The 16,196-nt window shown below is 38.2% G+C and overlaps 3 protein-coding genes across 4 annotated transcripts; 1 reads left to right on the plus strand and 2 right to left on the minus strand.

The window, feature by feature from the left end:
* The first annotated feature begins 58 nt into the window (after nucleotides 1-58).
* On the plus strand, nucleotides 59-5,398 carry LOC124413588 (SWI/SNF complex subunit SMARCC2). Of its 2 annotated transcripts, none has more exons than XM_046894289.1 (10): nucleotides 59-304; nucleotides 402-521; nucleotides 749-862; nucleotides 986-1,356; nucleotides 1,436-1,687; nucleotides 1,840-2,132; nucleotides 2,220-2,529; nucleotides 2,666-3,423; nucleotides 3,518-3,870; nucleotides 3,974-5,398. In XM_046894289.1, the coding sequence occupies exons 1-10, from the start codon at nucleotides 188-190 to the stop codon at nucleotides 4,430-4,432; spliced, it is 3,147 nt and encodes a 1,048-aa protein (XP_046750245.1). In that variant the 5' UTR covers nucleotides 59-187; the 3' UTR covers nucleotides 4,433-5,398. The 2 variants fall into 2 exon arrangements, with proteins under 2 accessions (XP_046750245.1, XP_046750246.1); XM_046894290.1 differs by having other exon boundaries at nucleotides 1,457-1,687.
* A 143-nt stretch (nucleotides 5,399-5,541) lies between these two features.
* LOC124413590 lies at nucleotides 5,542-7,913 on the minus strand. The gene is made up of 5 exons (XM_046894292.1): nucleotides 7,327-7,913; nucleotides 6,897-7,201; nucleotides 6,441-6,768; nucleotides 6,028-6,233; nucleotides 5,542-5,764 (listed from the first exon to the last, which is right to left on the minus strand). Exons 1-5 carry the CDS (start codon nucleotides 7,546-7,548, stop codon nucleotides 5,542-5,544), a joined length of 1,284 nt encoding a protein of 427 aa, XP_046750248.1. The 5' UTR covers nucleotides 7,549-7,913.
* Nucleotides 7,914-8,048: 135 nt separating this feature from the next.
* On the minus strand, nucleotides 8,049-11,960 carry LOC124413589 (protein PTCD3 homolog, mitochondrial). The gene is made up of 10 exons (XM_046894291.1): nucleotides 11,832-11,960; nucleotides 11,469-11,580; nucleotides 11,168-11,365; nucleotides 10,734-10,990; nucleotides 10,503-10,611; nucleotides 10,090-10,426; nucleotides 9,745-9,950; nucleotides 8,731-9,069; nucleotides 8,445-8,663; nucleotides 8,049-8,307 (listed from the first exon to the last, which is right to left on the minus strand). Exons 1-10 carry the CDS (start codon nucleotides 11,861-11,863, stop codon nucleotides 8,158-8,160), a joined length of 1,959 nt encoding a protein of 652 aa, XP_046750247.1. The 5' UTR covers nucleotides 11,864-11,960; the 3' UTR covers nucleotides 8,049-8,157.
* Nucleotides 11,961-16,196: the final 4,236 nt, after the last annotated feature.

The raw sequence follows: 16,196 nt of genomic DNA on the forward strand, positions 1-16,196 counted from the left end.
TAAAATTGGAGTAAATCGTGAATTAGAGTTAACTTGCAAGTGCATTAGCCGCACAGGGTTGTCAAGTTTCCACGCGGAGGACTTGCAGCAAACTTCGGACTCTCATGTTGTATGTGTGATGTTCGCGGGTGGCGAAGCGTTGTTTTCCTCAAGTGTCGGTGGTTTTTGAGTGAAAATAAATTGGAAAATGCTCTCTCTGGGGCCTAAAAAGGACGGCGGTCCAAATGCGAAATTCTTCGAGTCTCCAGACATACTGGGCCAACTGGATGGAGTCAAACAGTGGCTTCTAAAAAATTCTAAAAAGGTGAGGCCGGCGTCTCCCAAGCGCGCCGAGTTATCTTCGCTCTAATTTTTCATCGCTAATATTTCTCTCTAATCGAATTTAACCGCTTTTTTCACAGTATGTTCAAACCGATCCACCCACGAATAAAAGTCTCGCGACTTTGGTCGTCCAATTGTTGCAATTCCAGGAAGATAACCTCGGAAAAAATGTGTCAAAACCGCCAATGACAAGACTTCCTGTAAGTAGCATTTGCGTTCAAACATTGCTCAGTGTACAGCGTCATATTAATTTGTTTTCATAAGTCTCTATGAAATTATTTCATACTAGACCCACTTGTCTGCCAGTCAGACACAATTTTGATGTTACATAATTATCTCACTACGACGATGTGTAACCGATACATACTCAACGTTACAAACTAAGAATCATCATCATGTCTCAAACATAACTAATTCTCCCTTCCAGATGAAGTGTTTCTTAGATTTTAAGCCTGGCGGTGGTCTTTGTCAAATATTAGCTACCGCGTTCAGATTTAAACAGGAACAAGGATGGCGACGTTTCGACTTTCAAGTCGGCAAGGTAATGCATTCATATATGTGACAAAATTTCTGATATTTCGCATCTCTATCAAGATGACTTGATATTCTATTACAAAAATGCAAGAAATATCCTTGATCTGAATATTTTCAATAAACTTTGTAGTCCGGTTCTCGCATGGATCGTGCGGTGGAGATGTTAGTGGCAGCGGAACGGGCATTGGTACAAAATCGATGCATGACAATACCCTGTGTGTATGTGAGACCAGATGTAGACAAAAATACAGCGTCCAAAGTCAAGGAAGTTGTTAGACGTCATCAGGGAACAATTGCCGAAGCTGAGGCTGATGCAACACACATTGTTTATCCAGTAGCCGATCCCCTCGAGGAAGAATACGCTCGTCCTTACTTGAGGCGTGAACGCTCAGTTCTATTGCACTGGTACTACTTTCCCGACAGTTACGACTCATGGACAACATTAGATCTGCCTTGGGATTTTCCTGAAGGTCCTCTGGGGATAGGAAATACAAGTGGAAGGTATGATATTACTTACTTATAAGCTATTTCATATCTCGAGTAAGATATAATTTACTTATTCGGTATAACCAAGGAAAAGTGATGAAATTATTGATTCCAGACCTCAGTATCGTGTGTCGGCTACTTGGGCTCTTGATCTTGACCAGTACAATGAGTGGATGAACGAAGAGGACTACGATGTTGATGAAAATGGACAGAAGAGAGTTCACAAGTACCGGCTTTCCGTCGAAGACTTGATGGCTCAACCGTCTCATCCTCCACCTTCGTCTGCCAAAAAACAGAAACGAAAACGTTCCCCCAGTCCACCTCCAAAAATTGGAAAGCGTAAAAGGTGTACATTTTGTATAAAAAAAAAATGGCAGCTATTACAGCAATATGTTGTGCTGAAGAAAAGTGATAAATAATTGCCAATAGATTGTAATTCTCGTTTTGTTACATTAGTGTGAAAACAGATTCTTATGGATATTGGTATTTTTCAAACAGTGGTCGCGGACCAGCAGGACTCCAAGGCTCGTCCACTTCATTGGCTACTCCGAAAAAGTCTCGAGGTGGCGTCGACGAAGAAGAAGATCTGACACAGGGGATGGAAGATCCTCCAGCTGAACCCAGGATAATAGAAGTGGTAGCAAGTCCAGCTAATCCACCTTCAGTTGGATCTGGTGGTGGATCTACGGCTGGTAGTGGAAGTTTGTCGACAACAGGAAACAAAAAACAGGATAATGAATTACAACCGCTAAAATCTGGCAATATGGCTGATTTGGATGAGCCTATAGACGGTGTGTAATGCACAGTACCAATTAAGTTGATTGTCTTTATGAATATATCGTAAGTAAATGCTCTAGTGATGGATTCAATGATCTTAGGTGACAAAGGAAGTACTCAAGGGGCTCAGGAGAGAGAGGAACGTGACGCAAGTAAGGAAAGAGGAGAGGGTGGGAAGGGAGATGAGCCGGAAGATAATGTTACTGAGCAAACGCACCATATTGTTGTACCTAGCTACTCAGCTTGGTTTGATTACAACTCAATCCATACGATTGAAAAACGTGCTTTGTCCGAATTTTTTAACGGAAAAAATAAATCGAAAACACCCGAGATCTACCTTGCCTATCGCAATTTTATGATCGATACTTACCGACTAAATCCAACGGAATATATCACCTCTACTGCCTGCAGGTACGGTCAAAACTTTTACCCCTTCAAAATCCGTTTCGACCAAGCTCTTGTATACCAGAATATCATTTTAGTACTAACCACTTCGTATGACTTGGATGATGCCAAAAAATCAATATAACGGCATAATTGTTTTCAGACGTAATTTAGCAGGAGACGTGTGTGCCATTATGCGTGTTCATGCGTTTCTGGAGCAGTGGGGTCTCATTAATTACCAAGTTGACGCAGAATCTAGACCAACCCCAATGGGTCCACCACCTACATCTCACTTCCACGTTCTCTCAGACACTCCATCTGGACTGGCGCCTGTTAATCCGAATCCTCCCAAGACTCCGCAGCCTTCCAGCGCTGCAAAATCCCTGTTGGATTTGGAAAAGAAACCTATTGTCGTAGGCCTGGGACCAGAAGAAAAGAGCGGACTTGGAGTTATGACTAACTTTGGTCTGAAGGTGGATCAGTATTCCAGAAAGCCTGCGGTTTTAAAAAGCAAACAAGCTGCTGGTGCCACTCGCGATTGGACCGAGCAGGAAACGCTATTGTTATTAGAAGGGTTGGAGCTCCATAAAGATGACTGGAACAAAGTTTGCGAACATGTTGGATCTCGCACTCAAGATGAGTGCATACTTCACTTCTTACGGCTACCTATCGAAGATCCGTACCTCGAAGAAGGAGGCCCTGAAGGTCTGGGACCGCTTGCCTATCAGCCTGTTCCTTTTTCAAAGGCTGGTAACCCGGTCATGAGCACGGTCGCTTTCTTAGCTTCGGTTGTGGATCCAAGAGTGGCTGCTAGTGCTGCTAAAGCCGCTATGGAAGAATTTGCAGCTATCAAAGATCAAGTGCCTGCTGCCCTACTCGATCAGCATCTTCGTAATGTTCAAGCAAGTGCTAATCCAGATGGTGAGTTTTTGGGAAAACAGCTTGACAGGACTGGTATTGAGTACAAAAATGATTTTTATCTATTTTAAAAATAATCACTCATCTGTATATTTAGGCAAATTTGATCCATCGGCAGGACTCGCGCAGTCCGGTATTGCAGGAACTGGACCCCCAGAACCTCCCGAAGATCCTGCTGTCTCAGCTAATAGTGCAACTTCCTCATCTGCAAGTGTTACTTCTCCTCATGCTTCGACTGCGGAAAGTAAAAAGGAGGAGCTTCAGGATATTAAAGTCAAGGAGGGAGTGGATGCTACGCAGGTGCCACCCCAATCTATGAAAAAGGAAGAGTCAGTGGAGAGTGAACGTGACCAGCCTGAAAAAATAGAAGTCGATCCAAAGGAGAATGATGATGAAGCTAAGTCTAAAGGAGACCCTGAAGAAATTGAAGCTAAAGAAAAGAGAGATAAGGTAATTTTGAGTGCATTGAGCACTCTATTCTATTAATGGCTAAGATTATGTTAGTCTGTCATGTGAACAAGGTTTAAAGCTATTTTTAATTCCTTTGACGCAGGTGGTTAGAGATGCGCAACTACAATCTGCTGCGGCGGCCGCGTTAGCAGCTGCAGCTGTCAAAGCAAAACACTTAGCAGCGGTAGAGGAAAGAAAAATCAAATCATTAGTGGCACTGCTGGTTGAAACTCAGATGAAAAAACTTGAAATAAAATTGCGGCATTTCGAAGAGCTCGAAACAACAATGGAACGGGAACGAGAGGGCCTGGAGTATCAGCGCCAGCAATTAATTACAGAACGGCAGCAATTTCACTTGGAACAATTAAAAGCAGCGGAATTTCGTGCGCGACAGCAAGCACACCAGCGGCTGGCTCAGGAACAACAGCAACAACAGCAGAGTCAGCATCCACCATGGCAAGCATCCAATACTCAGCAACAACAGCAACAGCAACAACAGCCACCTAGTCCGCAGCCACAGGTGGCGCAACCGCCTCCGCACACCCCACCTCAACAAGCGTAATTCACAGTACTTTCTATGAAATAAACCAGTATAATAAACAAACACGCAATTTAGTGGTTGTCATACAAGACGGGAGTAGTGACTGATAAATTTACTATAGTTTGATATTTGAAATACCCATTCATTGAAGTGTGTGTTGGTATATATCCAAAATTCATAAAGCATGTTGGACGTGTATTCTCTATGTGATTTCCTTTATTTTTTTCTCTTACATTGTCTTCATTTCCTGATCATCGCTGTAAAACTTGTTTAGTTTGGCTAGTAAGACCATTTTATTGGAAATATTTTATTTTTTATCTATTTATTACCAGCTAGAAATGTGGTTGCATTATATAATGTGAAAAGCTATTCGTTTCAAGATATTGTCAAGGCCTAATCAACGATGTACAGTTGACTTTGCTGTAACCTAAGTTATTAGACAACCACTAATAGTTTTAAAATGCCGATGTACCGGGCCAACCGATTATTCCAATACAATAACAACTACCGTTAGAATTTGATTTCATCCCGAATAAATGAGTAATGTTTAAGCTATATATTGCGGACCACCCACAATGGTTAATTTCGTGCATACCAGTTCTTTGTTCTATGCAGAATGCTTTGAGAGTAATTATTGAATCAGGGAGCATGAAACGCTGTTTTGATTATTACATCATTTTGCAAGAAGGTATGAACGAATTTTAAAATGCATTCACGGACTTCATACCTATATTATAATAATTCATAATATAATCAACTCATGATCTTCGTGTACAATACACTGCTACATACATATACATAGTATATATATATATATAATTATTTGAAATCAATTATTGTGCACCATTATCATCTTGTAATATAAGATCTTACTGAATTTAGTAAATAGATAATAAGATTAAACACGATGTCACTATACTAAAATAGTATAACGCAAAACTGCTATAGGGAGAACATAAATGAATTAAAACAATTGGGTACCAGTAATCAAGGTTAAAGTGATATTTTATTCACATATGTATTGAAAAAAACCTGTTACGTTTAAAAACGTTTTAGGTTAATTAAGATTGGATAATTTGTGTTTTCTACTCTACATTGAGAAGTTATGTTACAATAATGGTCTAACCAATTCATAGAGCCTGGTTATCTATTAGCTCCAATACTAGATCAGTCATCAGACGTGCACACTCCACACCTCCTGGTGGAGGCCCTTGTGCTCCTTCCACTTTTTCACTTTGTTCTTCATCCTCGTATAAATCTGGAGCTTCGTCGCTGGCACAAGTACTTATTGGAAGCATATCCAATGCTATACCCAACCCAAAGCGTCCACATCTCCGCAGCTCTTCAGTTAAACTATTATAAATTTCGATATAAACATTAATATTTTCTAATACTTGTATATGTATATAACTTAACATTATAACGTTTTAGGTATGTATCTGTTAACTTGGCTTTTGGTGTCATGCAACAACCCATACATAGATATTCATTTGTGAGGATATCTGCAGCTGTTGTCAAATGCTGTGACCTGTTTATATCGCACTGTAAATCACGGCGCAGAGTGCTTTGATTTCGAGTTAGAAATCACCCTACATTTAAATGTCCTTTTCACTTACATGTCCCACATAATTTCAGGATCTCTTGAAGCCTCTTGAACATTCAGCATCTTGAGAGCAAAAATTAAGTTATGGTGGTAATGACGCAAAAGTGATGTCATATGGGCATGTCTGACTTCTCCGCTGGTGCAGCAATAGAGAAGTGTTGCCAAATCAAGGGCTAATGAACCAACCCGAGACAGTTGGAAATCAACAAAGCATACAACCTGCTCAAAGGTAAGTAGAACAAATCAAATCTTGAGTTATAATTATTATATATAAATATTGAGTTATATATATATATATGCGACTTAAAAGAGTTAGAAGTTTTACATTGTGTTGGAAAATCCATAATTATCATCACATCAATTACATGTATTGATGAACAAACAAAACTGAAGATAATTTTACAAGACATCTCAGTGTGCACAAACCTTTGTGTCAGATTCTACTTCTTTACGAAACAAGATATTGTTGGTCCAACAATCACCGTGACAAAAAACTGTTAGTGGCCCTTCAGCAGCAGCCAGATTGCACATTGTATGAAAGAAAGTTTCTTCTTGTAAAAACAGTTTCATTCTACGCATTACATCTTCCCTTTTCTCATGTGACATGGGGGGTAGAGCTTCAGATACCATTGCAATTGCATTACTGGCAGCGACTCTGTAGTACTGCCTATACCAATCTGCGTTCTCTTCGCAGAACATTGCTTCCGCTATACCTTTTCCTCCTTTTCTGCTCAACTCTTGAAACTCTTCTGGCCTTCGAATTAAAACCATTATCAATATTATTACTGCTTTTGACTTGGCAAATTTACTCTGGATGGGACAGTGGTGGTTGACTTTAAATGTTGACTAAGATTTTTATTACTCTATTCAGTTGAAACTTGCCTTGCTTCTTTTAATGCAAGGCTAAGCGCATGAAAGCCTGCTAAAGCTGCTAGCGTTTGCCGCAGCTGCTCAACTTGGAGACCAGCCCTTCTATCGCCCATCCGAAACCCCAGCTCTCTTAAATCTTCCATCGCGATAAGATCTTCGCGTGCATCATATATTTTGGCCACTCCATCGAATACGTGATGCCCCGATGTCTGCAGAACATTTAGAGCTGGCCACACTTTAGTATAAAATGCTACCTCATTCCTGAACAGAGTTTCACTTTTGAAGGCCTCGCGTCGTTCCCGTGAGTCTGGCAATACCTTAATATTCGTAAAGATATGAGGAAAATTTAATTTCGAATAACCAACCTTTTGGCGCAGTTCATTAGGACAATAATTGAAGTGAGAATCATAGTACTTTATAAAAATTAATTCTTTGAAACTACCTTGTATATGATAGTTCGTTCCCATTTCACCCTTTCACCACCGTTCTTTTGTTGTTTTAAACCAATAACACGCAGGCGATAAAGCATTGACGTGTAATTATCGCCCCTTCCTGAACCAGGTTCTTCTTCCAAGCTAATAATTTCAACTTCTGGTTCATCTTTAGCAATAATTTCCTTAATTGAATCTAAGGTCAGGCGCACACTTTCGTTTTTACACTCCATAGTTTTTTATTAATACAAGCAAATTTTAAGTCATTAGATTTCTGCAGATCAAAGTTATCTCTTCAATGTTTGAAAACACTTGTTTCTCTCAAATTCAAAATATTGCACTTTGTAGTGCCAAACATCGACTGTCAGAATAAAATTCAGGAGCACTACGCTGGACTCCTCACAGCGCACAGGAAGAAGGTATTTTGCTGAAAGGGGTCTTCCCCCTGTTCTGTAGTACATTAATCAGTTAGGATCAAATTGAGGGAGCAAGAATGTTCCTGGATGTCAATTACGTTATTATAATCTGCACCATCCAAGTTCTAATTGGGAAATACTCTGGTTTGATACTTCTCAATGGACCAGACAATTTTCAGACAGCTAGAAAAAACTAATTGTTATACAATATGCAAGTATAAAAATCATTTCTAACAAAACACTATCTTCTCAATCTACAATTGTGTCATTGTTTTAAATGAGATGGAGCCATTGAAAAAAAACTGAAACAAGGATTTTATTGAATTTTTATTTTATTTACAAATATGGTTCACGACAAGTGAAATCCAACAAATAGCGAAAGAATTATTAAATACTCTAATACTTGAGTAGATCTTACAATAGTGATTATGCAAGATGAAGTTGAAGAACTTCTTTACCCACTAGATTAATTAATTTTGCTTCTTGTGCAGAGTCTAGAGATAACGTGTTTATCAATTTGTATCCCATTTGACCAGCACCATCGATGCCATTGTTTGCAACATATGATATTACACTCTGCAATTAAAATCGTGTAATTAACTATAACGTAACCATCTAAATACATCAAATCAAATAGTTATGGTGTTTATAAAAATGTATCCTTGTGTGCAAATTCGCACAGTTGATCTAATACTCATCATATCGGTACTTACGAAAGCTGCACTTGCATGACCATTTTCAAGACACGCATTTAAAATACTATCTAACTGCTCTTTCGAGAGTACTCCAGTATAAATGCCCTGCTTCTCTATGAGATGTGCTAGTACAGTGAGCATTTTGTCAAAATATCCTCCACGGATTAACAAACCAGCCACATTTCCAAGCATTTCTGCATTCCATTTAATTACCGTCGAGTGGGCAGGTTTTTCACACTGTGAAATAGAAGTAGCAACATATTCTTGGATCGGAAAATAATTTATCTATCTAATATCAGATTACCTCTATACGATTCCAAATATCCCAAGCAATGTCCGCATAATGCGTATTCCCGACCGAGTCAGAGGAGGGTTTGCAAGTCGTGTGCATAATGTTGAGTAAGTGAGTTATAAGATTCTCTCGTTGCGTGTGCTCAAACATCACCATATGCGACCATAATTGGGGAATCAAACTTTCCGCGACTGATGGACCAGCTATCTCGACAGCTAGTAATATTTCAGTCATCACATCTGGCTCCGGGATGTAAATATTCGGCACAACCGTATTGTACAATTCCATGAATGAGTCAATCGACTCTGATCGTACCACTAATGTCAAGTATTGGCGAAAATATACACTTTCCTATAAAAGTGAATCAATGATTTTTTTCATCAAAGTTCAAAAGATGCTGCATTTTTACCAATTTAATAGAATGATCTTGTAATATGTTACATCAGTTACTGTAGAATCGATAACACAGGACCAAAAATTGAAGAGAAAAATTGCGGGGGATAAATGGATGTCCCCTGTACATATTTTGGGATGCTGAATTCGAATCCGTTGAGCTTTTATTTCCAACACGACAGAATTTTCCTGCGATTGCACAAAACGTGCAAAAATGGATTTTTCTCAATTCTATCTTATTTGTAAAAAGTCTGACATGTCTACATCAATTAAATTCTCATTCCCCAAGCCCCCAAATCTAAAAACCCACAATCTCTAACTTATGAATCTTGAAACCACAAACCCTAGACCTAAACCCATCAACCTCAAACCCACATCCAGAAAAATCCATTTTTACCACAAAAAATCCATTTTTGGAGATAAAAGCTCAATGGATTCAAATTCAGCATCCCAAAATACGTATAGAAGACTAAGGATTTATCCCCTGCAAATTTTTTTTCAATTTGTGGTCCTGTGTAATCACTTAACTGTTGATTATCATTAATTTTGTAAGTGCAGTGGTGATATGTCAGAAATACGAAATTCAGTTGAAGTGAAAATATTTAATCATTTTGCAATTAGTCATTGACTCACCATATAATTATCACCAATCAAGTTGTAGTTCTTGCCAGTAAGTAGAAGTTTGTGTATCCTATGGCCTACATCAATATTGTTCAAGTGATTCTTAGCAACATCCATAGCTTTTAAAAAGAATAATATATCTTCAAAATCCGTAACTTCCAATTCTTTTCCCTCGAGTTTATCCAAAATGTCTATCAAAATTTCACTCTGTGGTCCACCTGTAAATGTCAACATCAGAAGAGTCAATTTTATTCTTAACTATCAGGAAGCTAAGACTTGTTTAATCTATTTAATTAGACGGTAATAACATGTTCTGTGAATCCTTAAATTTAATGCACAGCATTTATTAGTGCTTACTGTTGCGACAGAAAATAGTGAGTAAATAATAGTAAGTTCCAGGCGATGGCTCCACACCGGCATTTGTCATTTCTTTGTAAATAGAAAGAGCAACACTTCTTCCAGGCTCGGGGCATTGTACCGAGGCTGCAAGTTTTAAAGCGACATTGAAAGTTCCAATGTTTGGTCGAACGTTGTTTCGAGACATTACTTCCAGTATTTCTGTCATGAATTTAATTCTTTGAGTTCCAGCATTGTTAGCAAATTGAACCAGTTTCAAGATGTTATTAAAACTTTGTATATGTATCGGCAATCCTTTGTTCAAACATTCTTCATATAAATGCCAGGCTTTGTCCACCTATAATGAAATTTCTTTCAATTAGATTATTCCACACAATTAATGAGGGATATGAAATGAAGTCAAGAAAATGCACCTTCAAGTACTTTGCAGTACCACAAATCAAAGCATTGTAGGCTGTAGTTGCAGTTGCATTGTCTTCATTAGTTAATGATGTAAACAGTTCGTCCACTATGTCATTCGATCTGAAATAATAAGTGACGATATTTGTTTGAAATCAAAATCTTAGGTGCATGTGATTCTTTCTAAGTTGCTAATTGAATGACTAAATGATGTGAAAATTGAAAATTGTGGATATATCACTCACGCCCATTTAGGTCTTATTTGTTGTAAAGATCTTTTAAACCAACGTTCCTCTGGGAACTGATCGCTGGTGGGTTCTTCGTCGTTGCAGTAGCACAACAATTCTAACAAATCTTGTTTTGTCTTAAGACTAACACCATCCTTTTTTAACAATCGATATATGGTTATTGCATCGGATGGTTGTGCATGACGTATTGCATCACGTAGTGTTTGTTCCGTTACTTTGCTGCTTTCATCATAAACTGCTCGTGGCAAAAAATCCTGTAATTACGTTGACGAAATATTATTGTTAACATCTTTGAATCGGACCACCCAAATTCTAAAACAGCTGCGAGTTTCGTTTATATTTTACATCTTGTGAATTGATGTTTTATATGCATTATACGAAAACTTGGGCCCTAATAAATATTACTTTATATTCAATAAAATCTCAACAACCTTAATGATGGGATCAGCAGTTCTCTGTTCAAAAAGATCAGCATGCTCCTTTCTGATCCATATAGCAGCCTTTCTTCCAGCTTCTTGAGACAAAGCATAAGCTCGTTTTGTTCTGTTCGATAATGGAATGAAATATGGATCATCGTGATATTTGTAGTGAGCTGCGGTCAGATCTTTTCCTACTGTGCTTGCAAGAGCCTCAAAAACAAACAGTAAAAGTAAGACATCTTTCAGAGATTCTCACTAAGCTTTAATTTTTAAGAAATTATTATTTTCGAAGTGGAAAACTTTTGATGATTACCCGCAGAATATCAGTAGGACCTCGGTCTATTCTTTTTGGTATTTCAATGCTCTGAGTATTAGCCGCATCTCTGGTTGATTGGAGTCTCGCTAATAATTTCTGTGCTACTTTTCTGTAAAAATAAATTTCCACGTAATTATTGGGAAATGGTAATAAAAAAACCTACTTATACTTTATGGGTGCATTAATGAGATAAATAATAACTCAATAAATAAAATCATCGATGAATAAATCGTTGCCGTTAAATTTGGTAAAAAGAACACAACTTTCCAGAGGTTATTGAACATACACGGGTTATTTAACATTCTCTGAATAAAAGTAGAGCTTTAATCGCCTAAAACCGAATTATTTAGAGCAAATTACCTGCTTCCCAGTCGTCCATTCAGGGTGAGCATATTTATTCACGAAAATATGAAATTGTCATAAATCGCTGGAAAATGAAACCTCACATGTATAAATTGCTCGCACTTTCGGTGCGGCGAGGAAATTCGTGGTGCGGTAAGTAAGCGGTTCAAGTGATAGACTTATACAGCTACGAATTATGCTCAACAGAATAATTTGTCTTCTTCGGTAAGGCAGACTTCTCCCTCGATAATCACGCCGTTGTAACAGCAGGGATCTTACTTACCGGCTGCAATGCCAATTGCATACTCATAGGCTTAATTCGAATGGTTCATCGATGCCACGATAACGCGAAAGAGCTCACCTCGACGAATGTATTTGCTTATGTATTTTGTTATTTCATCTCTCAACTGCAGGTTGTTAAATGCATGATCACATTATTTTTCTTCTACTCTTAAAGTCCAGGGTGTCGGTTAAATTTCTCGTAAGCACGAAGCTATGATTCGAAACTCAATTTTTCTAAGAATCTTTTGGATGTAAAAAAAAAGAACACACGGTTTATGAATAATTCTACTCTCTTCTATCCTGGAAACGTCTTCGAGAATGACATAATATCGCAGTGAAAACTTGTCGAAAGGTGTCATGCGCGGTAAATGAGTTTGTTTATACTCCACGTGCTGTAGAAATGTATAGGAACCTATTGTCTAAATCCAGTATCGCAGTCGGCTTTTAATATACGAACTAATGTACGTGTTCAATACGCACCTAGGAAGAGAAAAAATATGTCAAGGAATTTGAAATGACCGTTACCTACTGCATCTGATTGACCGACCACCCGGTGTCTCATTGTTATGCGCCGTTTTTCAGATAAATCTATACATTCAATTCGTATAACATGAATCCAGGCCCGATACTCTCAGTCGGGAATTAAGAAATGCAAAAAAAGAAAAGAGAGATGTGATTCAATCGTGAGATTTGTGGAGAAAAGTATTGGAACTGCTTGGACTTGGTATACATAACTACATTATAGGTGTGGTGTATATAGTTTTTATGATAGGCGACACAACGCAGCTGGAGAGCAAACTTATGGATTTATTTCTTTCGGTTAATTTATTGTTTTGCATATGAATGGTAGTTGTATATACCTAATGGTGAACCCTTTGCTATAATATAAAGAATTGAATAAAGTTTATAAGGAAACCAAAACCAGTCCCTGCAGACGCGAGCGTGTAGTAAGGAGCCAGGTGTTTTTATTTTATATGTACCGTGAGACTCTTTAAGGGGATGTCTAGATGGATGCTCGGTCGTGTATTATGTATGTGTATGCACCAGGAGTCTGTACCAACGTGTATTATACATATACACGTGTGAATCCTTCGCGAATGAATGGAAAACAGGATCCAATTTCTATGGAGCAACTATTTTTATTGTGTTTTCTTATTCAATCGAACGCAACGTATTATTCTTTCCTTCAAGTTTTTTTTCCTTCCATCATGTTTTTTTCTTCTTCACTATTATCCGTTATTTATGTACACAGCATATTATAATATATACATCTCACACGTACACACAGTTGAATCGAATTATAATATTTTCTTACTGCGGTACGTTCACATAATGGTGTAATATACTTATATACCACATATATATACATAGGATATCGTAAGAAGAGTTCGCATCGAATGCTCGGTGACAAACGATGGTTTCTTTGTAACTGATAACCGTCATGGGAAACCTATTCAAAAGAAGGGACCAACAAGAGCTTTGATACACTTTCACACGTTCTTTATTCAAGCCTGCACCCAAAACACAACTTATGAGCGAAAAAAAGAAACATATTATTCTTTCGTGTAGAAAATGTCTTACATAGGTATTGTATGTACATAAATTTTTTCATTTGCACTATATCCTATAGAGTATAGACGAACGGTACTGCAATATAAATATACCTAGTAATCGTAGTCATGTACAGAGTCTGATCGACTGAAAAGTCAGTATTTGCAGATTTGAATACCTCCTATCGATACAATCTCGAAATTTAAATATATGACCCATTTCCAGTTGAGACTATGTCGGGCGTATTCACAGATACGAGAAATTTAAACAATACGTGCCAGACATACATCACGTACATTTTTCTCTTTTTTTTTCATTTTCTCTTAATTTTTTTATTTTTTTATGTTCTATCAATCAATATACGTTCATCGACTCTGTATTGTATTTCAATTCAGAGCATTTATCACTGAACATTACTACTGCCTTGAGTGATATGAATCATCTTCGTTAATGAGTTCTGAAGACATTGCGACAACCCAGCAGGCCGGGACGAGTGCAATTTGATTTAACCATACAAATAATGCCCACATCCCTGCCTACTTGACTGTCACTCGTACGTAATTCCTTACAGACGCGGCGTAAATATTTTACGCGTAAATCCGTTGTCGATTTTATTGTTAGTCTAACAATATCTCCCGCATGCCACTGCGAGTGATCGAGTGCAGATATTGGTTGCATTCCGATAGGCCGGGACAAGTGCAATATTAGAGAAATAAGTGTACGAAACATTGACACAAATCTCGACCTATCTTTTATGCAATTACGGAGTTCAGAGTTCAACGATGATCACCTACGCGTATTTTTTATACGTTGCGTATGCAATATTGGACTGCGGGGACCCAGGCCGAAGAAAATGCGATTAATCCTCCTGACTTAGAATAATTCACATATTCACGTCTCTCCAATGTGGTCTTAACATTTTGTTTCCAAATTAGAGAGTTTTATATTTCAATAACAGATCTCGTTCAACGCGATTGCGCACTAAGATATATTAGAAAGAGACGGACTTCCTTTTGCAGATAAAGAACGAACGACGTGCTGCGTCGTTTATGGTGAAGCCACGCTACGCGTCTCGAAAAAAACGGTGAAAAAAGGTTTACAGAAGAGTCGGCTTCTCAGAGACGATACAAATTATTGCAATAAATTACACTGACAAATGCTGTTACCACACTAAATATACTGCATAATTCAACAGCGACGTCGAATGATTTCTGATTCTTAGTGAGATAAAATTCGAAAAATGTGAAACACCAACGACGCAATTTTTTCCGTGGAACGTTCCACCGTTCTTTCTATTTTTATTTGTAATTCATTTTCCCAATTTCCCGTTTTAATTCTCTTAGGTGCTACTTATCTCAGCGAACGCTGTAACGTATAATCCACAACCACTATATGCACAGAAACGTTTTTTTTTGTCTTTCTCTTCTTGTTCACTGATATCTTGTGTACGATTATATTTTTATCTCGTACTTCCGTTGGTCCTGGAGAGTGCTAACGTGCGAAGCTGCATCCGTAGAACCCGCACGGCTGACGACTGCTAGCGAACTGATGCCAATGGCCAGGTGCCCGGGCCCTTTATTTCTTTTGGGCCCAACTGTATTTACCATGTACTATATACCCGGCCCGTGGTGTAAAAAGGTGGGAGAACTTATTCTTTTTTAACAGCCAAGGACCTGGTAGGACCCAAAGGACCCAAAGAATCTCTTCTTTTCTTTTCATACGGTCTTATTTCTTTGTTGCGCTCCGAGCCCGCCAAAAATTATATCAGCTGTCCTGAATTTCATCCTGTATACTTTTTTGTATCTCTTTCTCTCTTTCTTTCTCGTTCTCTGCGTAAATATGTGTACGTTCATGCGGTGGTAATTCGTGTATGTATGCTCACAGCTTCGCTTCTAACTGCAGCTGAAATTTTTTCAGCCCAAGCTTATACAGATCGCATTCGAAACCAGAGCGTAATACAATGATGATGGATCATTGAATATTCTTTATTTCGCGAACTCAGCTAAGGAGGGTGACGAAAATATGCGTTGAAAAATTCAAATCTCTTAGATTATCGTTCTCAGATTTTTTAAATTCGTATTTTTTTATTCACTTACTGAAAATCTGGCTGTTGCGATTCGGGAATGATCTGAGAAACGTTTCAGCGTCTACCAAGTGCATATCCGTTAAAATTTAACGTATGAATCGATTAGTGTTGACCGTTTTCTCACGTCATCAAGTGGGTTCACATATTAGTGTACATGGTTGATGTATAAACGGTGCAGCTTGGCATGTAATTATTTCCGAGTTTACTTCACCTCAATTTCTTTTATTTTCCTCATAACAAATTCGTGGTTGCCAAGTTTATTTCACCAACAGTTTGAACTTGCTCTCGCTACAGTTGATTATTCTACACCTTGTCATCGTGTATGCGTATACCTCCAATGTATCGCAATCTAACGCACGAATGAGCAATGTATCAGAGAACCACCACCTGGTTCTCAATGAAATCTCGAATGTTCGTGACCACTTTTATTATAGCCGTTGTAGCATGCAAGTTATTCAGTTGGA

This window comes from Diprion similis, chromosome 12 (genome assembly GCF_021155765.1).
Source record: "Diprion similis isolate iyDipSimi1 chromosome 12, iyDipSimi1.1, whole genome shotgun sequence".
In the NCBI taxonomy this organism is placed as follows: Eukaryota; Metazoa; Arthropoda; class Insecta; order Hymenoptera; family Diprionidae; genus Diprion; species Diprion similis.